The 26,648-nt window shown below is 37.4% G+C and overlaps 2 protein-coding genes across 3 annotated transcripts in view; both read left to right on the top strand.

Annotated features, from left to right (window-relative positions):
• Positions 1–26,648, top strand: part of LOC136809840 (thyrotropin receptor-like) — a 133,425-nt gene that overhangs the window by 79,634 nt on the left and 27,143 nt on the right. The window lies entirely within an intron of this gene.
• On the top strand, positions 334–3,891 carry LOC136809841 (green fluorescent protein-like). Of its 2 annotated transcripts, XM_067066398.1 has the most exons (5): positions 344–418; positions 812–849; positions 2,011–2,237; positions 2,779–3,061; positions 3,500–3,891. In XM_067066398.1, exons 3-5 carry the CDS (start codon positions 2,017–2,019, stop codon positions 3,695–3,697), a joined length of 702 nt encoding a protein of 233 aa, XP_066922499.1. In that variant the 5' UTR covers positions 344–418; positions 812–849; positions 2,011–2,016; the 3' UTR covers positions 3,698–3,891. The 2 variants fall into 2 exon arrangements, with proteins under 2 accessions (XP_066922498.1, XP_066922499.1); XM_067066397.1 differs by lacking the exon at positions 812–849 and having other exon boundaries at positions 334–418.

Raw genomic sequence — 26,648 nt, 5'->3', positions numbered from 1 at the left:
TTTTCGGCAAAAAAAGCCCGTATGTGAATTTTCTTCAGCTTTTGGCTTATTTCTTAGCTGGTGATTCAACAAAGCATCGAAGAGCTGTCTGGTTTTCATGTTTTTATCTTCTAGTCTAGTCTTTAAGAGGTTTAGATATTTATGTAAAAAAAACAAGTTTAATATGTCTAACTTGAAAACAATGGAAAGTTTAAAGTAATCGTGGTAACGTAGGTGTATTATGAGAAAAATATAAAAACCGAATTTAAAGATAACGTCAAATTGATTGGAATTGATATATCCCCATAACACACCTTAATTTCCACGTGACCTTAATGGTATAAATAGTGGTTTTAAAATCAGTAATAAACATCGACTTCTGATACAAACAGTACCGGTTTTGAAGAAGCGAATCAAAGTCACCAACAATTCTTTTGAGGTAAGTACCAAACAATTATATGTACAGTAGAGTCCTGTTAACTCGATTCTCTATAACTCGAATGTCTCCTTAACTCGAATAGACTCCCCCTTCTCATAGACCCGGTGGGATTTTATCAGCCAGTGGGGGCAAAAATAACGGACCTCGATGGGGATTGATATATATTCCCATGTTTTTTATTGCTGGGGATTTGAATTACATTGTTTTCTAGCCAGAAAATTCAGTGGGGATGTGCTTATGTGATTGTTTTCAACAGGGACAAAAATCAGAGTATAATTTTCCACAGGGAACGATATTTTGGCCAATTTTTCAAGTGAAAAAGGTTCTTTGAGGAGGGGGTGTGAATAGCTTCTAGGATCCCTTCACTTAACAATGCCAAGGCTTACTCCATAGCTCGAAGTTTCTTCAACTTGGATAAATTTGTGTTCCCCGTGCGTGTACTTCACAGTAATATAAGTATTCCTCTGATTTTTCTCTTTTTTCAACTATGGAGATTCCTATCCAGCCTTCCCACATTCATTTTTCTAATTTTAATCTGTATAAACACAATCATGGTCGAAATAGATTGAGATTTTAGTGTATTTTAACGTCTTTGAGAATCTAAAGTTCGGGCGAGGATTGCTATTTTAGCACTTCAACTTTCTTTCATTGAATATTTCGATTTTGGAGGGTTCGGTGGCTTCTTGGCTATATTAAAAGCCTTATTGGAGCAAATTTGAGCTTTTAAATCCTGAGATCCTAAGGTCCTCCTAAGTCTCATGTCAGACTTAAAACTCTACTTTCCAATTGTAGTTTAACACGCTTAAAAATCATTTGTGGTGTTTGAAATTTCGCAGGGAAATCCCCTTTAACTCAAATATTTTGTCTATGATTGCATTAACCCTTTCTTGAACCCAACTTTGTACCCAGAGCCACTTGCATCACTTTTTGATTTTACCTAAGGACGTTGGTACATTTGCTAGTGATGCTACGAAAATCATAGAAAGCGTACTAAGAGAATGTGACCGAAATTTATTTGAATAATTGGAAAAATGTATGAGTTGACCCGGGCGAAGACACATTTATGAATCTGCGTCTTTCTGCAACTGATACGGCTAGCTTCTGATTTGTCTACCTAGATCGTGATTGGCTGGGGACGATGGTTAATCAGCACTTTACCGTCCTCGATTTTTCGGGTCAAATTCCTTTAAGTCACTCTGCAATCCTCAAGAGTGCAAATACATGAACTCTCTATAGACTGATTCCGTGTGACGTCATTTTCACCCACGATCAACCATTTTTTATTAGGAATGGTAGAAAGAATATGTACAGGATGGTTTAGTAAAAATTTGATTACTCAAAGTCTTCAAATATTTCCCGTTTGGACCTGCACATAGTTTTTTTGTTTCGTGGGTGAAATTTATTTCAGTTAGAAACAGGCAGCTTGCTTGAGGTTTTGCTTGAAGATAGTCCCTAACTGGATTTAGCCGAATCGGTCTATTCACCAAAAATCGGCTTTAAAATGTGAGTCAAGAAGCACTCTAAAATGCGAGTCAAGAAGGACTCTAAAATAAGAGTCAAAATATCAACTTGTTTATCTCTTTCATTTCTAGTTCGTAATGGATATGGCAAATATGAACGTAGGAGCAATGCTTTTCAACAAAGAACTTCCTTTTGTTTGTGAATTAGATGGTGAAATTAATGGCCATAAATTCTCAGTTAGAGGCAAAGGGATTGGAAACTCAGCTCAAGGATTGACGCACGGTATTCATGTTTGTACGTCCGGCGAACTTCCCGTATCATGGACCGCTATCACGCATAACCTTCAATATGGATTATTGTGAGTAAATTCTTCCAACTTCGTTCCCGTGTACCCAGACTTCTTCGACGTTACTAATGGGCCGGTGACAGAGAACATTATCTGGGTGCTATCAATAACCATCAAGACGCCAATAATACACCAGGAACGAGGCTTTATTAATATTCCTTTGAATTTCTTAATAGTTTTCCGCCTAAAAAGTAGTCTGAATCACAGACCTCTACAAAACCCCAGGTAGTATAGTCTATAAGGAGCACGAATCCGTTAGTAGATGCCAGCAGCCTACCTAAAAAGATGAAAAATAATTCCCTATGATCACAGATACAACAGATAGACCAAATATTACCAATGAGAAAATCTAAGACCTTATAGAAACTATATTGATGGATACGCCGCCTCGTTGCTAGCAAGCACCTTACCAATAACAATGGTACCAAACCCATTGTCTAACTCTCAAGTTATAAGCTTTTATGCCAGTTTGAAGTTTTGGATTTCAAAAAAAAGTCGAAAACGTTCTCACATTTTTTAATGTTGCACGCTGGAAAGGTTAATTCTCTTTTAGATGTTTTTCCCAATACCCTCATGACATCAATGATTACATCAAAAGTACCTTCCCTGAAGGCTATACCAAAGAACGTACCTCTAATTTCGATGGGGACGGCAAATATACATCACGTCACGTCATTACATACGAAAACGGCTGTATTTACAATCGCGTAACGATCAACGGATCTGGATTCAGCGATGATGGAAATGTTCTTGGTAAAAATCTAGCTGATTATGAAAAACCAGTCTGTTCCATGTACTTCCCTGGAAAAGATGGCTTGAGAGCCGAAATTTGTAAGGTAAAATATTTTTACGGCTGGCTCCATTAAGGGATATTATGTATTAAAGGATGTCATTAAACGTTCCCTCGCTGCATATGATGATGAGCACGCCAAAAAATAATATCTTTAACAAAGATTTCGAATCCTTTTCTCTTACGATTTAATGTAATTTCCAAGAGAGAAAGAGTCGAGTAAATTAACTCTGACTGGCTAAATCAACAGTTAGACCAAACAGAATATAAATTTTGATAAAATTCAGAAAAGATTGTAGTTTGTGCGCGTTGAAAAGATAATTCTTGAGTGGAATCTAATCAAATAGAAATTTTTTCTCATGAAGATAAAATTGATAAAGCAACATTTTGCTTCACCGGGTTTTAATCCCCTCTTTTGGTGGAGAACCATCACTAGACAATGAAATTCATTATAATAATTTATATATTTTTGAATTATTTACAGTTAACAGAAACTAAAGACGGGGGTTACCAATCCTGTCGATTGGAAGATCAAGTAATCAGACCTATTTCACAAGGTCCCACAGTTCCGATGACTCATCACTATAACTACAGCTCCGTAGAATATAGCAAAGATGCCAATGAAACAAGAGACCATATTGTCATGAAAGAAATCACCAAAGTCAGCCACTTCATTCAATAACTGACATATTATTAGATTGAGGAGATTTGGAGCAAGGTTATCATTAAAATCAATGCAATTTTTAAAACTAATGTAATTTTTGTGTAGTTTTGTAATTTTCTTGCACACTTTTTTGTAATCTTTGCGGCAGTTTTGTATTTTTCTGCGCACTTTTGTTATTTTTGAGCTGCGAATAATTAATTAAAATAACATAATTAGAGTGGTTTATCAGCTCCCTAGCGTAAATATTTGTTGTAGCTCAGTAAATCGAGTTAATGCGAGTTATAAGCTTTGAAATGGGGCCTGGTTAGTTTCAAAGTTCTTTTTTTCAAGTTTTAGTGTCTTTTTTAGAAAATGAATCAACTATTACAAAGAATACGTGATGTGTGACGATTTAGAATAAATTATCTTAAAATTCCGAGTTAAAAGATTTATAACTCGGGATTGCGTTTAAGTTCTGGTTGCTAGGAAGCCAAATAAACAAATAAACTTTAAAAAACATCTTAAAAGCAATCCTCTGTTCATAGCAACTCGGAAAGACTCGGATTAACTCATCACTATGAACGAAATACAATCTATGAAAAAATATCAAAAGCTTATTTATTTTGGGAACAACTCGGAGCAACTCGGACTAAGTCTTCATTCTGGAAAGTCAGCTTATTTGTATAAATCATGTCCAAGCTCATGAACAATGAACATTAGATTAGTTTTTACATTAGATTAAAGTAAAGTGCTTTAAAAAGTTAGTCCTTGAAATAGAAAAATTTGATTTTTTTAAGTTTTGAATTTTGATCTTAACCGTAGAGTTAAGAGACATTTCCAGATCTATATAAAAAGATGTCAAAGACAAAATTAATATCCACCCCCTTGACTCCTTTTGCTTGACAAAAACTAGACAAAATATGACATAAAAGTATTACATGCGGTTTTACTTTTTTCTTTCAATGCATGTTGTTTTTATATTCTAATGAGCTCTTACGGAAAATTGGCACTAAAGTAAACAATTCTCCTACCACCCAAGTAATCGTGGAATCATAAGATGCCCGGGGGGGGGGGGTTGCACTCAAGGCGACTTATCGTAGGATTAGCCCTAAAGGGGATGATTTTCAGGCTTCCTAAAAAAACACCAAAGTAACCTCTGTAAAAGTCAAAATGAAGTCAAAGGATGTAAAAAGTATTAAAAACGTTTTTTTGGGCAAAACTTTGAAAGATCTGACCATTTTTGCCAATGAGGACGAAAGTCTTCAAGAAAATGCATCGAGTTATAAGCTTTGAAATGGGGCCTGATTAGTTTCAAAGGTCTTTTTCAGAAAATGAATTAACTATTACAAAGAATACGTGATATGTGACGATTTAGAATAAATTATCTTAAAATTCCGAGTTAAAAAAGATTTATAACTCGGCATTACGAGTTAATGAGGCATTAAGAGAATGATTGACCATTTTGCAATGTATATAAATCGTTTAACCACTTAAGATAAGTTATTCCGATTTTACGAGTTAAAAGAGTTATAGCTCGGCATTATATTTTCGGCCATACTATTTAACCAATCAACAAAGCTTATTGTCGGAGTCAAAATGAAGTCAAAGGATGTAAAAAGTATTAAAAACGTTTTTTTTGGGCAAAACTTTGAAAAATCTGATCATTTTTTCCCAATGAGGACAAAAGTCAAGGTAGGATAGATTTTGCGTCCAAATTTAATTTTTGATATGCGGTCCATACATTTTTTTAAACTTTTGATGTTTCTGGTCTACGGTCTTGATGATCCAATATAAAAATGCAGCGCACGCACACTTTGTTGATATTTTCATATTTTACCCAACAATCAACAACCAGGGACAAACACAGCTATTGATATTTGGAAATTGTTCCGTTTCATATATTAAAATAATGTGGTAGAATACATTTAGAATAAAATTATGTATAAAATTGAAAAAATATATTTACAAAAATTAGGCAATTTCTCTATGGAAATTTTCTTTCTCCTCCCCTAAAATCCCAGATTGCCAAATGCTGATATAGGGTAATAAACTATGGTCAAAATTAGTTATAAATATGAAATTATAAAAAAAAGTTTATCGCAAGAGATTCTTTAGTGAATATATTGCAAGGATTTCTAGAATCAACTTGAATTTATATGTACCATATACCTATCGACCAATGAAGTATAAGCCCAAAGCCTGGTTTTTACATAAATGGCAGATTGAAAGTAGAATTTACGGCTAAATTTTGAAAAAAAATATCACTCGAAAACAAAAGAATTGCTAGATTCAGTCCGTCGTCAGAAATCTGTCGTCAGAAATACGGCGCATATTTTAAGCCTTCATCTTTGCCTGAAAAAGGTTAGAGATTCGATTCTAGCCCTTCGGGCTTATACTTCATTGATATCAACCCTTAACGGCGCGGTCGGCTTTGGAGGGGTCTGGTGATGAATTTACAAGAAAATGACATCACAATTCTTTGTTTTAAGAGAATGTCAATGCAATGACTTCAGACATTTTGACGTCATTCCTTCCTGGTAATCTCGAACCCAGTTTCCACACGCTATAAAGGTTGAAAAGTTTATTAAAGTGGTCAAAATTCATTAAGTGCAACTACCACATTCACAACTAGAGGCCATTTGAACTTTATAAACAGGTGGAGTCTGTCCGCCATTATTGCATACAAAAGGTAAAGTTTTCTCGATTGTAGCCTTTTGTTTGCATGATTGACAAGCTGGTTTATTCGTTTGTAAATTCAGTTTAGGACTACAGTGTCCAAGACAATAGGTATATTCGAAAACAAGTTGACCACAACCTTGCCGTGAAACAGTCATGTTCGTTTTGTGGATGCTACATTTAGAGTTATACGAGTTTGCTTCAAGAGGTGCGATATCGGGAATAAATGGTTTCAATATTTCAACTTTAATACCTCCATTTTCATGGAGTCCTTTCTGTGGGAAAATGTTTGGCGTGTCGGCGCCGGTGCCGGGTTGGTTAAATTGAAGTGAACTTTTTGAATTTTTGATTTTTTTTATGGTTGCGGTGGAGACATACATGGCAGTTGAAAGTGTGATGAAACATAGTCCAATGAAATATGTCCAATTCTTCATTTTTGTTTATATCCTTTTTCTATCTAAAACGAAATAGATACATGTAAAAGTAAAGTGGGAAGTTACTGAATATAAATTGGAATAGGAATGTATGAGTTATGCTGTCATTGTCACAGGCGAGTTGATCCCTGGGTTCGTCGTACGTATAAGTTCTTTCTCATAAATATACGGGTGACCTCCCCAAGTGAGCTGAGCCACATTAGTGCCCCCCATCCCTTACAACAGTATATCAAACAAGAGAGGAATGAAATGATTGAAATGATTTAAAACCTACAATAATCCAAACTCAAAAAAATGACGACATCGACGTTAGAGAGGACCTACTTACGTGGGCCTGAAACCGTACTCTTTATGATAAAAAAATTTAATATTTTCACTAAACTAACAATGAGCATTTTCATTGTGCCAGTTGACCAAAGTTTCTGTTAGTTCAATTTCTTGATGTCGAAAGAAAATCCACCCCCATTTATATAGCTTTCAATTCGACCTATTGTCTAGACAATACATCGCATGTCATGATTATGCCTTATTTTTGTTTACTTTTGTTTTTTTTAGCCAAACCACAGTAAACAAAGTTTTCTCATTACCCCTCTCTATTTGTCATCATTTGTAGACTATACAACGCTTTAGGCCATTTTCCTTTTAGACTTTTTTTACATTCGCCAAAAAAGCCACAATGAAGGTAATAAATATAGCTACGAGATTCGCAGAATAGATTGATTTTACGTACGTGATTTCATATTTTTAGGGGGCTAAATCATCTCTTGACATGGATAAAAAGAGAACGCTATAAGTTAGTATTTTCTCCACCAGTAGCGTGGTGGGTCGACCAAAATCGGGGCGAACTGGGAATAAGTAATTTTCTAAAGTTAGTATTTGGGCGCCCTCCTTGAAAGAAAATGTGTTATGAATGATTGATTGTTAGGAAAAATTACGCGAGCGAATTGAGCACGAAAATCTTTGTAACTTTCCTCTTTTTAGCTGAAAACTACTGATTTGAGGATTGAGGGTATAAAATAGCAGAGGGGCGTGGAATTTTCAATCAGGGACGCCTCTTGGGAGTCCATGTCTTTCGCCAACCCCACCACCCCAAAAACAAAGAACAATAATCGACCACTGGGGGGGGGAGTTGTTTCTTGCTGACTAGTTAAAGAAAGCTTGTAAAATAGCTTAAAGAAATTCAAGCCATGTCAAGCAGAGTTTCCATCCCTGAGAGAATTCGTATTTATACTTACATAAGTATTTCTCACAAAAGTGCTCTCACAAAAAATGTCTAGAATTTTTAAAAACATGAGAGAGTCGACATAGGTCAATATCTGACAAAGTGGTATGCAGACGATACTTATTGTTTTAAATAAGAACCACTGAAAACTGCTGTTTTAGGGTATAAGATAGCAGAGTGGCGATGAATTAGCAATCAGGAACGCCTCTTGGGAGCCCGTGTCTTTCGCCACCCCTCCCCTCTAAAAAACGACCACTGGGGAGGGGGGTGGCTTCTTGTTTACTAGTTGAAGAAAGCTTGTAAAATGGCTTAAAGTTTGAAATTCAAGCCATTAAAGCAGAGTTTCCATCCCGAGAGAATTGGTATTTATACTTCGATAAGTATTTCTCACAAAAGTGCTCTCACAAAAAATGTCTAGAATTTTTAAAAACATGAGAGAGTCGAGTGTTTGATAGTTCTTAATCAAAATTTTGACATAGGTCAATATCTGACAAAGTGGTATGCAGACGATACTTATTGTTTTAAATAAGAATCACTGAAAACTGCTGTTTTAGGGTATAAGATAGCAGAGTGGCGATGAATTAGCAATCAGGAACGCCTCTTGGGAGCCCGTGTCTTTCGCCACCCCCCCTAAAAAACGACCACTGGGGAGGGGGGTTGCTTCTTGTTTACTAGTTGAAGAAAGCTTGTAAAATGGCTTAAAGTTTGAAATTCAAGCCATTAAAGCAGAGTTTCCATCCCGAGAGAATTGGTATTTATACTTCGATAAGTATTTCTCACAAAAGTACTCCCACAAAAGATGTCTAGAAGTAAAAAAAAAAACATGAGATAGTCGAGTGTTTGATAGATAGATAGTTTAATATCTGACAAAGTGGTATGCAGAAGACACTTATTGTTTTCATAACAATGTCTCTCTTGTCTCTCTTTATTTGACACATAAGAAGATTTAAATACCTACCTACATCACAGCGAGTTTAATCTTTCTAATTTTTTTTAGTGATACAGTCTCTTTCGTATCACATGTTTTGTATCCACTTAAATTTTATGCGTGCAGCAGTTAAAACTTAGATTAACATTTATCTCCGCAGTTTCACATCCTCAATATTTCGCGAGTGAACCTTTCGCTATTTAGAGGCTTTCAATTTGATAATCCGAAAAATTATCTAATACCGTCCGACCGATATTGACACCTGAGTGACTTAGAAACACCCTTTTTGACCTCCTCCGATCTAGCAAAATCGGGATCATATTATTACCGAGCTCAACTTCTCTGAAACTTCACTGGTAATGACCTTCAATATGACTGCTTATCTTTCTGGCCACCCTACATTTAGAGATAATATGAAGCCAAGAGACATAGCTAGAAATGGCTGAAACTATAAAGCAAAATTGCTGAAAAAATGGGGGTAATAGCTTTGAGGCTACGTACAGCTTTTCTTTCCAGTTCATTGAAAAACAATACTGAATTCACATTTCGTAGCTTATCTCCTTCACAATTTTTACTGAGAAAAGCTTAGTTTCCAGAGCTGAAATTGGCTGAAACGACCCAGTTAACTTTTGAGTTTGATATGAAGTTTTATGAAAGCCAAAGTGACTTTCCCGTCTAACTGATCTTATAGTATGGCGTCATATACTGGACAAAATCGAATGGGCGAATTGGAAATGCAGAACGGCAAGTTCAAATGCAGTTTTTGTTTTGGAATGGCAAATTTCAAGCCGAATTCTGATATATCAAATTAAAGTATTTCATTTCAACCTGAGACATACCAACATTCTAAGTAGATGCATTCCAACTTGACACAATATAAAAACCAGGACCGGGTTTTCAGGTCTAGATAATTTTTTCGTACGGGTATTTTTGACATGTGCGTCTTATTTCCCGCTTTCCGTTTTACGTAATACAAATTTATCCAACTTTTGCCACTTGCATCTCAAGGCCTTGCTTTGGGGAATATGTAAATGCTGAAACTTATGAGTATCTTTCAAATGCAGCAAAGTCGCTGGAGAAAGTTTTTATACATCTTCTTCAGTACAACCAGTCAGTTCCGTTTCCAGAACAGAAAATATCGGAAGACCGTCTTTTGATATTTTCTATGGAGTTCTTTCAAACTTTAATTTTAAATTTTAAAAACGTAAAAAACGCAGACCAGATAAAAACGGAAGGAATCTATTTTGCCGACCGTCAAGTAAGCCAGTTTCAAATAGGAATGCGTCAAGTTGGAATACATCGATTTGAAATGTTTTAAATTGAAATGCATCGATTTGGAATATATCAAGTCGGAATATATCAAGTTGGAATGCGTCAAGTCGGAATACGTCAAATTGGAATGACTCAGGTTGAAATGCATCAAATTGGAATGCGTTAGGTCTGAATACACCGATTTGAAATACGTCAATTTGATATATCAGAATTCGGCTTGAAAAGCGCCATTTCAAAACGAAAACTGCATTTCAAGCTGGTGTTCTGCATTTCCAATTCGCCCATTCGATTTTGTCCAGTATATGACGCCATATTATAGCTTTAATTCTTGTGGATCGATCCCTAAAGAATCCTTTATCAGTATATTACGCATCAGCACCAGTTTTCACTGCTAACAAAATGAAATTTTCAAAAAAATTAACAAGTGGGGGAGGGGGCGTTTATTTGGAACCTAAGAGTATCTATTTCCTGACCAAAAAAGGTTAAAATAATAAGCGTAAAAAGGTAGTCAAAACGTGAGACAGGGGTGATGGATGCGTAAAGGATTTCTCATAAATTACAATGTACTCGTGGGATACAAACTACGCCTAAACAAAAGTGGAATCTTGGATAGAATAAATCAGATAACGATGAAATTAAAATTGATAAACGCGAGATGAAAGGAATATCCAACCTCACCAAGAACCAGACTTGGGACCACTCCGGTTTCAAATTTTTGTTTGTCTCCACAGCTTAATTTCAGAGAAAGCTGTGGTGTTCACGATAACAAAATTTAACAGAACACTTCCACATATGATAGTTTTTTATTCACCAGTTGATCAACTATTTAGTCCCGCTGCTGAGGTCGATAAATGTTTCATTTCGTGACACACATCTTAGAACTAACTTTTTTTGGTGGAAACTCGCGAATTAGTATATGTAGATTCCAAAAAACTGATGGAAAACAGGGAATTTCCCCACAATCTGCATTAATTTATGCAAAATTAAACACCTTTTTGACCACAAATAGGCCCATAACTTTTGATCTAGAGAAGTTGGGACTTTGGTGTAATACACTTTTTTGCTCAGTTTGAAGAGCTCTATCATGTGATATATGTCTTTTTTTAATTTGAAGACCCCCCAAAAATCATTTGGCCTTGGAATTTTGCCTGGAAATGCAAAAAATCGCCAATTACTCGTTACTTGCACGATAATATCCTGGAAACTTTTTGATTTTGGAATCTACATATACTAATTCGTGAGTTTCCACCAAAAAAAGTTAGTTCTAAGATGTGTGTCACGAAAATTGTTTTCTAGCCACTTTTTTCGATCTCAGCAGCGGGGCTAATTGTTAAAAAATGGTCAACAGGTAAAAAAAAAATCATTTTTAATAAAATGTTGGCTATTTTAAAATGCTTATTTTGTCCCATCATGACACAGCGTTCAATACTAAAATGCCTTTAACCCTTTAAGTGACAATGTCGTATATAGGGCGAAGCCCTCCTGTAATGCCCAGTTTGAGGTAGAAATCGTCATTTTTAGTCTAACTCATAGGAATTGGATTGGGCTTCATGGCCAAGCAAAAAAAAAAAAAAAATCAAAAGTGAGCCTTTTCAGCGAGATTTTAAGCTAAAAAGTAAAAAAAATGCAAAAATTTGACAAAAATCCACTTTTTTAAGATTTTCACTGTTTTTTGACCATTTTTGGTCAACGAGTGATCCAAGAACCTCCAAAATCGGCCCAGATTTACTTGATTCTGTCCTCCAGCGAGTCAATTTAAAATTTTACCACTTGACACTTTTCTATCATTCAGGCAGGTCCGCGCAGCGGGCTCAACTCCTTCTAGATCCGGAGATATAAGCCTTTAAAGTTTGAACAAAATTTTCTTAAAAAAAATTAGAAAAAAATGACCGTGGCACTTGAAACATCGAAGTAAAAAAAAAAGAAAATATAAACAAAGCGACAATTCTGTACTACCCCTTTAGATTGTCGCATGATTGAAAAAATCTTCAAAATGTAAAACGAAAATACAGAGAGAGTTGAAAGTACCTTTAATGACCATTTATCAAAATTTTGACAAGATCAAAATATGACTAACTGATATTCGAACTAAAATATCGGCCCCTTCAGCTAGAAAAGTGATAAAGAAGACACCATTTAATTTTTTAATCATTCTCTACATTGAGTTTCAAACCCGAAGGGCTAGAGGCGAGACTCCCGGATGGGAAATGAAACCACTTATTTCCCACCCAGAACGCCCGCGCGTAGTTTTAACACAAACGCCGGATTGAAACTAAAATCTATCGCTAGATTTCCAAAAGTGTAGTCCTCCAAAACAAAGGAACCGCTAGATACAATCCGTTGCCATGATTACGGCACGTTCTATGCGCGTTTTAGATGGGAAATAAGTAGGTTCAATTTCTCTTGCATGAGAAGGGTTAAAGTTTCGCCTCTAGCTCTTCCAGCTTGAAACTCGATGGTTCCACGAATATCGAATTAGAGAGAGACAACTGAGACAAAAAAATCGAAGGGTCATTTCTTTAATTGTTTATCATCGTCATGAAAAAGAAAATTTCGTCAAACAAAATCAAATGCCTTCGATGAATAAATAGCCTGAACTATATGGACAAGTTTCCTGTGACAAAATTATACATACAGCCAAAACTAGACTGAATGAGAACTTGACTTAAGAACTGCCTCAGAACAGGGTACTTCTCAATTAAAAACATTCAAATGTTATCATTTACCCCCGCATTTACTGTATAAGCAAATCAAAACAATCTATCACTTGACATCCCTTTATATCCTTTTAGTGAAAGTTTTGTCAAATTATTTGCATGTGTGAAAGTTTTGTCAAATTATTTACATGTGTGTGGTTTCTAATACGTATGTTTGCGTTACCAAAAATATATCTATCCCTATTTTCCGCTTTAAGGGATGGACAACTCCTTCCTTAGTTAAATTTTTAAAAAAATCCACTATTTTCCTACTTTCTATATAGTTTACAGTTACAAAACCTTACACTTTTGTAACTATAGAAGAAAAAAATGTCACGAGATTCTGTTTGATAACCTAGGACCAAAAGTCAATTAAAAATACTTTTGTCGAGACCCTTGTCGCGTCAGTTTTTTTGTTTTGTCTAGACCATTAGGGTAGAGTCATGTGTCACCTTAGACTATGCTATAGTCTAAGACGAATCACTATCTAAGAAAAAAGCCCAAAGCCGAAGAAAATTCGTAAACGGGTCTTTTTGCCGAAAAGAGTTAACAGTCGGTAGAGTTGCCAGTCTTCGAAACTCTCCCGCCGATTTTTTTTCCGTATACCGTCATAACACCATCCGCCATATTTTCCCGCCTTTACTATCACTGTAACGGACGATAACATCCTCATGTATCAGCTAAGCAAAACAATTTTTTCGTCCATCAGATCTATTGCGTCATATCTTTCAATACAGGTAGAAAACCTGAAAACCGCATTAGGTTCTACATTTAAAAAGACTATTTCCTATACTTTAAGCGTCTACAAAATTCTTCTGTCGCAATAGAATTAAGTGTCAAAGTGGGCTTGCTTTACCTCCCGTTAAGTATTCAAGCATGGAGTGGGTACCCGGATGTCCGAACAGTAAGGGTATTTTTTATAACAATGAAAATCGCTCTCAGGGGGGGGGGTTACAAAAAATGGAAAAAATTCCAAATGGGGCTGTGGGACAAGGGTGTTTTAATCGATCTTTTGACTATGAAAGATCTCCTTCGAAATCTGAAGAAGAGAAGGTTGGATTTTTCAGTTCCCAAAACTTTTAGATCCAGTTTTAGAGTAAAATTTGGGATAGTTCAATCAATTTGGTTTTGACGTAGGGTTTTTGAAAAATTCTAAAAATGAGATTTTGCCCAACATTTTTTGTCACTAAGGAGAATAAAACCATGACTTTGTTGCGAAAGTTTTGGAAAGAAGACTATTTCAACAATCAATCTCCATGAAAAGCATCATACTTATCTGACACGCAAATGCGGAAATTTCTATCCGACACTCTAAAGCGCTGAAGGTTGGAAAAACTTTCAAAATCTGGAAGGTTTAAATTTAGGAATTTCGACAGACCGCAATAAGGATTTTGCAGGGAAGTCCTGAACCCAAAACGCTTTGTTTTCAGCGATTGGCGGGTCCAACCGAAATATTTTCAGCCTTGAGCACAATGGTAGTGGTAATTAACCCGATCGGGGATGCGACATATCGAAGGTTGACTATCATTCCTCTCCGATGGGAAATTGACTCCCTTTAGTTTTAATCCGCAATCGGAATATCAGATAAGCATCATACGTGACAAAACTAAAGCCAAAGAAAGACCTTTAGAGTAACATGAAATTCAATGAGAGAAGCCCCACCTTACGACCAATATAAGTATCGATAAGTATCAGCTTATCACGTACCGTTGGCTTAACACTTTCAAAACAAAATACACTCAAAGTACACCTCTTCCAATTGAGAACGTGCTTTTTTTAATTAAAAGTACTTTAAAAACTCTAAATTCTCATGCACATTGGCCAAAATAAATAGCCATTTCGCAATCTAAGCTGCATAAACATGTCTCCCAGGACTAATGCGATATGCAAGCGTACTTAGGTCAGTGAGATATTGTGTGCTTTACTTTGCAAGATCATCAATTGTGGTGAACACAAATTCAGCATTCATAAGTTTGAAGAGAAAAATTTGATTTGATAGACCTGGGAGATCGAATGCTGAATTGGAGAGCCAACCCAACTCTCGGCTCCCAGTAAATTACCACCTAGATCAGATTACCCAATCTAAGAGTTGACATTGACTGGGGGTCGAACCCAGAACCCTTTGATTGCAAGGCGAATTCTTTATCGACTGAAATAACCGGCTGATCATTACTTCAGTAAATTAACTATTTGGTTGCCGTTGGCTTTTTGGTTGCTTGAGTTCACTTGTTTTTGATGAAAAGATGAAAAGATTATCGAGTCTTCTTTGACTCGGGTTATCAAGTCTTCTTTGACTCTGGTTATGAAGTTTTCTTTAACTCCGGTTATCGAATTTTCTTTGACTCTGGTTATCGAGTCTTCTTTGACTCGGGTTATCGAGTTTTCTTTGACTCTCGTTATCGAGTCTTCTCTTCAAATGTTCCAAAGTGCTTGGAGTTTTATATTTGGAAAAAATATACCCTTACTTAAAATTTGAGGTTTTTTAATTTGAGCCACTAGTTCCAAAATTCATTTAATGGAAAGTATAAAAACACATCGGCGTTTGATTCTTACTCGCAGTGCTCTCATTCAGTTAGACGATGTTATCGTCCGTTACAGTGATAGTAAAGGCGGGAAAATGGCGGTATGGCGTTATACGGAAAAAAAATCGGCGGGAAAGTTTCGAAGACTGGCAAACTCTACCGACTGTAAACTCTTTTCGGCAAAAAAACCGTCTGCAAATTTTCTTCGGCATTTGGGCTTATTTCTTAGATAGTGATTTGTCTTTCTTAGACTATAGCATAGTCTATCATTCACTTGGCAAGTGTTTGGCGAGTTTATGTATACGATCAACCATCTTTCCATTTGAACCTATATTAATCGAATCACTCTGTAATTCGAACTAAACAGTGGTTAAATTACTCTCTCTCTGTAATTCTAATTATTCTCTAATTCGAAATTTTTGGTCCCTTGAAGATCGAATCGGAGAGAGCCAACTGTATGTGTATTTCTGCGACGGAGACGATTAGTTTCTGATTTGTCTACATCCTGATCAACTGAGGACGACGGTAAACAGAAGCACTTTAGCCGTCGAGAGTGAATAACAGAAATATCAAAACAAGTTCTCAAGTTTACAGCTTGGATATCAAGGCTAGATTACTCTTCAAAATACTGTGTATGTGAAAAAAATCGAACCATGAAGAAAATAGATTAGCTAATCTTTAACAGATACTTGACCCCCAGTTAGAATTTTAAATACGTAGAATAATGCCGATTCACCATTACTCATATGATGAGAATATAAAGCCGCGGCGATCACGCTTTTAAGTACCCTCTTTGAAGATATCGAAGTGTGTGCCAATAAAACTCTAAGTAAGTACATACTTCTTTGAATATGGCAGACTTTTTAAACTCGTTTTCCAACTCGCATTTGCCGAGGGAAACTCGGAAAGATTGAACTTGTTGTCTTTTCCAAATCTGCCATAGCCGAAAAAATCATACTTATGAATAAAAAATGACCCCCTGATGCAAAATTTTGAAAAGATCCATAAATAAGACCCAGGGGGTACTAGGTTTGCGAGATGACGGGTATGTGCCACCCGACTTTTGGCGGTGGGGTCCTTGGAGTGACTAAAATTGACCCTTAGAGGAACAGAAATAATAAGAAAAAACCTGAAATTTCTTAAATCAGACGACCTTTATTTACTTAGGCCTTTGAGTGGTCAGGAAATAGATTTTATGATTTTTACGGCCCTTAGTGGGATTTTGAAGATCAAAGAAAGGCACCCTAAAGGGCGGCACATACACCAACCTCTTTTCGCCTAAATGGACCCTCCCCCGGAAAATAAGGGCATCCTAAGTAATAAAAATGGGCTAGAAAATTATCAGTGATGGTGAGATGAGAATATTTGATTATGGCCACTGACTATTATAGCTCTTGACTAAACAAGTGATACTTTTATGGACCTACCTGGTCATGCATTTAGCACATTTATAATTGATATCTACGTGAGGTGACCATTAAACAATCATTCAGAACACAAATAGTGACGATCTATTAAAAAATTAGTCGTTTGTTTCTTATAAAAAAACGTTTAGAAACCAAAATTTCATGCTCTTGAAATATTCTTTCATATTTAAGACTTCGTGAGCAAAAAAACATCTATCTCATCAAAAAATTGAGTAATTCGGCTAAGAACATTGATGTAAGCTTATTAATAGTGATTCTTATAGATAAACATGCGTTTTTTGAGCCGAAAAATTATTTTTTTACAAAAATCTGCTTGAGTCATCTTTTACCTACTTTCATGCAAAAAATCAGAAAAAATTAATGAACCAATATTTCACAAAGTCCAAAAAACCCGTTTTTTAGCCGTTTTTTGGCCCAAATTTGCCCAAAAACATAATTTTTCAAAAATCCGGCTCCGTCACATTCGAAGGCTTATTGTTATGCATCTTTGTGCAAAATATCATAAAGAATGAAAGAACCAATCTCGAGAAAAGCTAATACCTAAGTAATTTATAATGTGCTTATACAAAAAATATCGAATTTGGCCAATTTTTCTATGAGAACACGCCAAGCAACCAAAATTTCCTGTCTAAACACACATATTCTTCAAAAGTAAGCCCTCATGAGCAAAAAAAAACATATATCTCATAAAATAATTGAGTAATTTGACTAAGAACATTGATGTATGCTTATTAATAGTGATTCTTATAGATAAACATGCGTTTTTTGAGCCAACAAATTTTTTTTGCAAAAATCTGCCTGAGCTATCTTTTACCTATGATGGTACCCTACTTTCATGCAAAAAATCAGAAAAAATTAATGATCCAATTTTTCACAAAGTCCAAAAAACCCGTTATTTAGCCGTTTTTTGGCCCAAAAAAATTTTTTTTTTCGAAAATCGGGCTCCGTCACATTTTGGCCACCACCACTTTGCACCTTTGTACCAAAAATCAAAAGATTCCTATGATTCAATCCCGAGACAACTTGGTAACAGACGAACGAACGAACACAGGTTAATTTATAGGACCTCCACCCCACCGGGGTAGGTCCAAAAAACGATTGGCTAATAGCGAGTTTTATGTAGAGTGAGTGAAGCAGTTTTGATCGGCAAAATCGAAGACAGTAAAAGTGCTGATTTACCGTCGTCCTCAGCCAATCAGGATTAAGACGAATCAAAATCTAAACTAACTATCTTCGTTCCAGAAAAAGACACATACATAAACTTCCTAATGCCTCATTGTGGAAAGTAAAATTAGGGTATGAGACCAATTTTTGCGAACATGTCGAGGAGAGATTCCAGTTGTTAGGTATTTAACTTTTCACCAGATCAGCTGTGTGAGATATTGGGAAGCAATTGTTGAACTACTGACCAGTCAGAAAATTGCGTCATATCATTTTCTGGTGGTGCAACAAGTCTTCAGCCAGCCAAAACAATGAAAAATCCCGGAAAAGTCAGTAGAATCTTAGAGCAGGATAGGGCTGAAAATCAACTATTGGAAATCTTCTGTCTTTCAATAAGAATGAAGGGACCAATCAATCTCAAGTAAACGATATCGACGAACTAAAATCATCGCACTAATTGGTTGAGTCTAGCCCTGGGGCTCGGGGGATTGGATGACGCTGGACTCATCAAAGTCATCAGAAAACAAAATTCAGTCAGAAGTAAACATTAGTATAGGCTGAGTCTAAAACTCAGAAAAACCTGGTTTTAAGACAGACCACATGAATAACTAATAAAGATATCTAATCAACTTGTTGTGTCTCGTCTGTAAATCATGGTCAGCTTAAAAAAGAAAACTTTAGTCGGTTGTAAGTACTGCTGAAACGAAAATCCACACTCTTTGCCAAAAATAACTAGCAACTAGCTGCAATGTTATAAGGAGCGCCTATAAAGTGCATAGCTGGTCTCGAATAAGAAACAAAATGTAAAAAAATGTTAAATTTATTCCAAACTACATATATGTTGTAGGTAAGTAGTTAATACAAAGATTACAAAGTATCCTACCAATTTTGAATCAGGGAAAATCAGGAAAATAGATGAATAAAATCATCCCAAGATCCTGGATTTGACATGGTTATTTTTGTATTCGCTGAATTCGTGCTTAAGGATCTACAATCATATTTATCACAAAATATTTGAGACAAATATGGAATTCCCTGCCAAATTTAAAACACCACAAATGATTTTTAAGCGCGTTAAACTACAGTTGGAAAGTAGAGTTTTAACATGAGACTTAAGACTTAGAAGGACCTTATGATCTCAGAATTTAAAAGCTCAAGTTTGTTCCAATAAGGCTTCGAATGTAGCCTAGAAGCAACCGACCCCCCCCCCAAATATGTTAATGAAAGAAAGTGGAAGTGCTAAAATAGCAATTCTCGCCCTAACTTTAAATTCTGAAAAACGTTAAAATAAACTAGAATCTCAATATATTTCGACCATGATTATACTCGGAGATAAAGGTCAATTGGTACCATTGAGCTTGAGATTAAAGATTTGGGTTAGTTTTCAGAAATTTTCGGACAAGCTAAACATGTTAAGGTAACGCGCAAGGAGAGTCAATACTAGGGATGCGGCACATCAAAGGCCTACTATTTGGCACGCCCGTTTAGAGCTTTGACGTTGGCGGCAACCAATCCGCCATCGGAAGGTTGGATAAAGATTAGGGATGTTGAGGAATGGGATTAATGATATACAACATTGGAATGTCTTCTGACCCAACAGCTGATTGGCTGTAAGTAACATAAAATCAGTCAATACTTTCAACTAATCAGCTGTTAGGTCCGTGGAAGAGATTGCAATTGTGTATATCATGAATTTCAACATTTTCTCTCAAATCATTTGACCTAGTATAAAGAAAGATGAACTATTTTTAACTTATTCTGACGATAGCGTACGTGTCTCTAAAGTATAATCAGAAGGGAAGGGTAGCAAATTTTGAGCTAAGAAAATCTAAACGAACTCCGTACTCCATTTGCCATGGAATGTTGTATTTGTATATGATGATATCTTAAAAAGATTTCTAAAAAATTCGTAGAAAATCACATCAAATCTATCTGTCCATAAATTACCATACACAAAATGCCTAGTGACTGCACTTTATTTTGAAATCACACTGGTAAAGTTGCTTATAAAGATCTAGTACATTCCCTTTATGTGCGCCTATCTCCTTTCAGTATTAGTATATTCCCTCTATATCTCCTTTCAGTATTAGGAAATAAATTTAATTTTATTTATCTCGATTAAGGCTAACATAAAAAAACGTAAATAAATAAATAAAAGGACCCTTTTCAAACTGTAGAATAAAGGCCTAAGTGAATAAGGCTCAGTCACTTGGGATTGAACATTTCTGAGTAAATTGGTAAACTGCTGGTTGTGTTTTATGAATTCATTTGTTTATATTTGTTGTTTTTGTATCTTTGTATATATTTGGTTATAAATGTTTACTTCAATGTTCTGCAAAATGGCAGTAATGAAATCTTTGTGAATTCTGGACTGGTTATTGGTTAACAAACTTGCGTAATGGTTTTCGCCGGAGGAGGGGGTACCTAGGCAAGTGAAGGGTACGGGGTAGGTATTGCCCTTAAAGATGCATTTTGGAAACCTGGCAGTCCCTGTGAAGGTTGGAAAAATCAGAGAATTGAATCTCAGTTTTATTAACAGTCAGAAAAATAGGAACGTTTCAACTTTTTGCGCCTTAAATTATCGAAATTTGATCAAATAAGTCCCAATAAGAGTCGTGAGATTCACAACATTCTCCCTTTTTGGTTCTTTTTAGTCTCGCTTAGGTTCCGAGGGTCGAAAGTCGGGCGACATATACCCGTCAGCTCGCAACCTTAGTGTACAGAGGCGATTCTATAGCCTCTGTACTACGCCCAGAAACCACCTTCCACGCCCGTAACGCCCTCGTTACGGTTGAATGAACTTGAAAGTGTTTTACTCTGCTCAGATCGCCTGATCTGGGAGTCTAGTTTCGGATATGAATGGAGTCGGTGGTTTCTGGAATGCGTCAGGTAAGATCTCTTTTAGATGTAAGATAGTATATAGCATGCACAGAAATACGTACAGTCTCCCCTTCTCTGTTTAATGTTCGAACTAGTCCTCCACCCGTTAATAGTGTGGTGTCGACCTAGACGTGGGCCGGCATCGCATTATTACAAATGGCGCCCAACGTAATTAAAGATCCCGGAGCTTAATTAGAAATTTTTTTTACAGGGTTTTATTTTTGAAAAACGTAATTTTTCGGCTCCTTAATAAAACAGAAAAAATAATAATAAAACCGACTTCCTTAAGCACTAATGGAAGGGGTTTTCGTTTGGTTTCACCGATCTTCTGGGTCTGTATCTACATAACGTAGCGATATAGTATCTGGAGCGCACTATATCGGTGTCATCCGACTTTTTTTATCCTCAAAGAATTTGAAAAAAATTAGTAAGAAAAAAACACTTTTAATGTGCGCACGGGTTATAGACTACTCCAACAAGGTCGAGGCAATGACGGGCGTCTTGTATATAAGGAGAACTACCCAAGGGACACACTGCCCGTTCCAGTGTAACTATAACATGTTGATTGAATAGGAGGTTAGATGGTTGTGTGAGAGAGTAGAGAGAGTTATTTAGGTGTTACATGTACAATTATAAATTAACGATTATTTTTTTCTTTCAACAGACAGTGGGGCAGTCTAGAAAGTTGTGTGAATGTGAGAAGCGCGCGCTATATAAGTTTAAAGCTCAGAATGATGTCTCGAGGCAATGAGAGTTATGACGAGTGTGGGGGATTATTGAGTTATTTGGAAATATTGAATTGAGTTATGAATTACAGAGTTATATAGAAGATTATTTGAGTTATGAATAGAGTATTGCGATTTTTTGGACCACGTGTGACCATAGCTTAGCGCCCGAGCGTGGAACAGTCACGTTGGTGGATAATAGAAATTTAATGAGATATATAGGAATCATGATGGAGGTTTAGTAGATATACGTATTTAGGTTTTCGAGAAATTTCGGAGAAAATCGAATTGCAAATTTGCAGAGAAAATTAGTTGTACAGAATATGCGCAGTTCTGTACATGAAAATAGAAACACTGTTTGGTATGATAAACAAGCTAAAAATAGAATTGATGAAAGATGAACAAGATTAGCTCATGACCAAACAAAGTAACAGAAGATTGTTGAGATTGTTTCGCAGCGATCCCTTTAATTTTTGTTTATACACAAGCAAAGTTACTGAGTTTGTTGGGCCAACCATGAAGTTTTTTGTGCAACAAGCGAATGATTGATTGTGAGTGAACAAAAATTAAAGTGAATGCTGAATAAGAGTATTTGAAATTAGTGGAGTAGAATGACCTGAATCGACCTTCTTTGCGAAGTAGATTTCTTCTGGATAGGATTCAACTGAAATTTTCGTTGTTTTTTATTGGTTATTTCGTTGAAATTTTTTTTGGAAAAATTTTTTTACCTGGAGTTATTAGTTGTTGTTTTTTTTGGTGTTGACGAAATCTGATTGGTGGAATCGATACCAGCCTGTCAATCGGACACAGGGACTACACGGAAAAGAACAACCAGGACGTCAAGGTACCACTTATAGTGTGTTGCTGATAGCGATTATAGTAGGTTTACGTTGTTGAGATTAGGGCCAAAAGTGATTCACAAAAGCAACCGCTTCCTCGTAATAAAAAAAGTGAGACAGGGGTGCCTGCCACGCATCTTATAAAAAAACATTAAGAAAATGTTTTGTTACAGCGTTCCATGAACGACGATCTTAGCTTTTCTCCCTTGCTAGGTTTTGAACGGTCCAGCTCCCCCAACAGCTTAGAAGAGGACCACTATATAATGGCGAATACTGAAGGGATTGCGCCCCGCGAAGACGCTACACCTGAACTCCCAAACGATGAGGTTCTTAGGAGCCTTACTAACGCGTTAAAATATGTTTCAAAAAGTAAACGGCCAGCGGCCCCTAAGTTTAGCGTTGCTATTTTTTCGGGAAACGATAACGAGGACCCAGTGGCTTTTGTGAAACGGTTTAGGCTTCTAGCTAAGGCTCAGATATGGGACGATAATGAGTCCCTTGAATATCTCTCGGTATACGTGGCGGGAAGGGCCGCGCGTTGGCTCGAGGACCTTCCGGCTACGGATAAAACAAGCTTGGAGAACGTTTTGAAGCTTTTCCTCGAAAAGTTCAAAACCGTTTTTACCCTTTCGAGCCTAGTAAGGATAAAGATGTTAGAGAAAGAGTCGGTGGGGGACTACGCCGACAGATTCTGGACTCAGTTCTCCAACGGGGATTCACACGATGGCACGTTTCTCATGGATCTTTTCATATCAGGACTGACTGAAAAGATGAGGAACATGGTTGTGTGTGGATCGCCGAAGACGGCCAGGGAAGCAGAGGATCTCGCGAGAAGGTGCTATCTGACGGCTTACAAGCCCTCAGATGCTGCTACTGCGAGATCGGATGTAAACGATGGACACGCTGAAAGACATTGTTACAAAACTTTCGGAGGCTCAGATCAGGGCTGAAGATCGACGAAATAGCGGCCATAGCAAGTTTCGACCAAGTGGTCGGCAGTTTAGAAGTTATGGGAGAGGAGGCGGCCATGACCGTCAGTGGAATGGACAAGGGCCAACTAACGGTGGGAGAATGAATGAGAGGCGAGGAGAGTCGAATGGGAGAAGTGTGGAGTGCTACAATTGCCATAAATTGGGCCACTTTTCAAGGGAATGTCCAGAACCTAGGAGAGAAAGGGGTTCACTCCGAACATTGACGACCAATGACGAGACAACTCCGCTGGAGGCTGATCAAGGAATTCAGTCCTTTAACAAAAACCAACTTAAAATAAGTATTCCATTCATTGCAAATGAAAAACTTTCTGTCCTGAACCTAAACGTCAATTTCGGGGGAGCCTCTGTCTCAGCTCTGGTGGACACGGGAGCCACAGCCTCCTGTATTAGTGAAGACTTTGGTAAGACATTACCCAAGGAAAACAAATTTGTTACGGACGTCCCCACACACTTGAGTCTCGCGACTGACAAAAGTGTCAGCACAAATCTCAAAGCGATTTTTGAATTAGGATTAGGGCCAGGAGATCATTCCACAAAGATGGAATTTCTGATCGTCAAAGGACTCTCTTGTCCCATAATTTTGGGGAATGATTTTTACGCCGATATGGCGCTATAATAAATTACGATTTGAACAGTTTGGAGATCTCGAAACATGCGAAAAACGATGACGAACAAGAACTTAAGATTAGTAAAATAACTTTTGAGTCAAATCCGGCCATGACACCGAAAAAACCAAAAACTGTGAATCATGAAGATTACGTTGAAGATCAAGTGAAGAATGTTAACGTCCCAGAGGACATGAAAAATAATTTCCGAAGATTTTTATTTAAATACTCGTCAGTTTTTTGTCATGACCCGGATAGCCTAACACCAGCCAATGTAGAGCCGTTTGAGATAAAACTTAAGGACAAATCTCCTATCCAGTTGCGAGCGTATAAGGCTTCACCAAAAGTGAAACAAGTGATCGAGGATCACATTGACAACCTTTTGAGAACCGGGGTCATCGAACCCTCCCGGTCAGATTTCAGTTCTCCAGTAGTTATTACTCCAAAAAGGGGTGGCACCTTTCGCTTTTGCGTGGACTATAGAAAATTGAACAAACAGATAGTAACGGAGGCCTACCCCCTGCCATTGATCGAAGACAATTTAGCCGATTTTAACGGTTCCCTGTTTTTTACGATAATTGACATGAGATCGGGTTACCATCAAGTCCCTTTGGAGAAAGACTCACGAGCGTGCACGGCTTTCATTTGCCATATCGGGTCGTTTCAATTTAGAACGACCCCTTTTGGTCTCGTGCACGCTCCTGCAGGTTTTCAGAGAAGGATTATGAAAGCTTTTGGCCAACCCCTACCCGAGTTTGTGAAGATCTACTTGGACGACATTGTCGTCAAATCGAAATCCGCCCATGAACACCTAACCCACTTTGAACTTGTTTTTAATGTCCTAGCTCATAAGAACCTCCAAATTAAACCAACCAAGTGTGAATTTTTCCAGACCTCCATTACATATTTAGGCCACGTAGTCTCACGAAAAGGTATTGAGACTGATCCTGATAAGGTCAAAGCGATTCGCGATTTTCCAACACCTACTTCAACAAAGCAGGTAAGGAGTTTTGTTGGTCTAGCCACATATTATAAGAAATTTATAGTTAACTTTTCGACTTTAACCCGGCCGTTACATGCCCTTACTGGTGCGAATGTGCGTTTTGTATGGAATGAAGCAGCTGAAACAAGTTTTAAAATCTTAAAGGAGAAGTTGACTAGTACCCCTGTTCTAGCGCATCCTGACTTTTCACTTCCTTTTATCATCCATACAGATGCCTCTGACACAGCAGTGGGAGCAACCCTATCTCAGGAGATAGATGGTGTCGAAAGACCTATCTCGTTTCAAGGGAGAGCACTTACAGGTGCAGAAACGAGATATAGCGTAACTGAAAAAGAGTTCCTAGGCATAATCTTCGCTTTAAAGAAATATCGTCCGTTCGTATTTGGATCAAAATTTACGGTGGTCACCGACCACCAGCCAATCGTAGCACTAGTCAGATCACCGAACCCAAGCAATAGGGTCGCGCGGTGGATCATGACTCTCCAAGAGTTCGAATTATCATTAGTTTACCGCCCGGGTAAACTAAACGCAAACGCAGATGCTCTCAGCAGAAGAGAGTATCACACATTGAATATGCTTACAACGGTATCTCAGAATGAGATCGCACAGTTGCAGAGACAGGACATACAACTGGCCGATCTCATTAGATATATAGAATGTAAGACGATCCCCGAGGATGAAAAGTCGGCGAAGAGTGTTATATTACTTTCCGACCAATTCTTTCTCAGCGGGGAAGAGGTCTTATTTAAAATGGGTATCCCAAGGGTGGACAAATCAAGACTTGTAGTCCCCTCTCAGCTGAAAGAGGAAGTTCTGATTTGGTCCCATGATACCTCACATTTTGGGGTCAATAAAACGTTTGATCGAATCCGATCGAAATATTATTGGCAAGGATTCTATAAAGAAATTCAGAATTGGGTCTTGAGCTGTGAGGGTTGCAACAGAAAAAAGAATCCCAAGAAGAGTAACCTTCAACTCATGACCATCCCCTGTTCGGAACCACTGTCGGCGTGGGCCATCGATGTTTTGGGTCCCTTCAAGCGCACAGTCAGGGAAAACAGATATATAGTAGTATTCACTGAAACGTATACAAAGTGGCCAGAGGCCGTCGCGACTAGTCACACCAGAGCTCCTCTAATAGCGGAAATAATATTAGAACGCATCGTTTATAGGTTTGGCGCCCCGAGGCAGCTTCTTTCGGATCGCGGAAAGAATTTCCTAGCGAGGCTTGTTGCCGAACTCAGCACTGCTTTGCGAATTAAGAGGGTTCATACCACAGCATATCACCCAGCGACAAACGGACTGGTAGAGCGGTATAATGGAACTTTAGCACGTACACTCGCCCAGTTCACTGACGCATTTCAGGACGACTGGGATACCCACATTAACTCTGCCCTATTTGCTATAGAGTTACCCCCCATTCCACTACCAGAGAAACTCCCTTTTTCTTACTCCACGGCCGCGACCCCAGAATGCCCTTAGACGTAGCACTTATACCACCAACTGAATTAGAGGGAGAGTTAGCCGAACAGAAGGAACAGCTGATAACCTCCCTTCGTTTGGCCCAAGAGACCGCGAAAGAAAATATGCAACGATCCCAGTAAGCGA

The sequence above is a fragment of the Clytia hemisphaerica genome, unplaced genomic scaffold (genome assembly GCF_902728285.1).
Source record: "Clytia hemisphaerica strain Z4C2 unplaced genomic scaffold, Clytia hemisphaerica genome assembly, whole genome shotgun sequence".
NCBI lineage: Eukaryota > Metazoa > Cnidaria > Hydrozoa > Leptothecata > Clytiidae > Clytia > Clytia hemisphaerica.
The sequence above is the reverse complement of the archived record's forward strand: the minus strand, read 5'-3'. Positions and strand labels throughout refer to the sequence as shown.

What these genes read in the sequence shown, in the direction of transcription:
- LOC136809841 (XM_067066397.1), top strand. Translation starts at nt 2,017, where the DNA reads ATGGATATGGCAAATATGAACGTAGGAGCAATGCTTTTCAACAAAGAA. An exon ending in AACCTTCAATATGGATTATT is followed by an intron (nt 2,238 to 2,778) that starts GTGAGTAAATTC and finishes ATTCTCTTTTAG; the next exon opens with ATGTTTTTCCCAATACCCTC. An exon ending in TGAGAGCCGAAATTTGTAAG is followed by an intron (nt 3,062 to 3,499) that starts GTAAAATATTTT and finishes AATTATTTACAG; the next exon opens with TTAACAGAAACTAAAGACGG.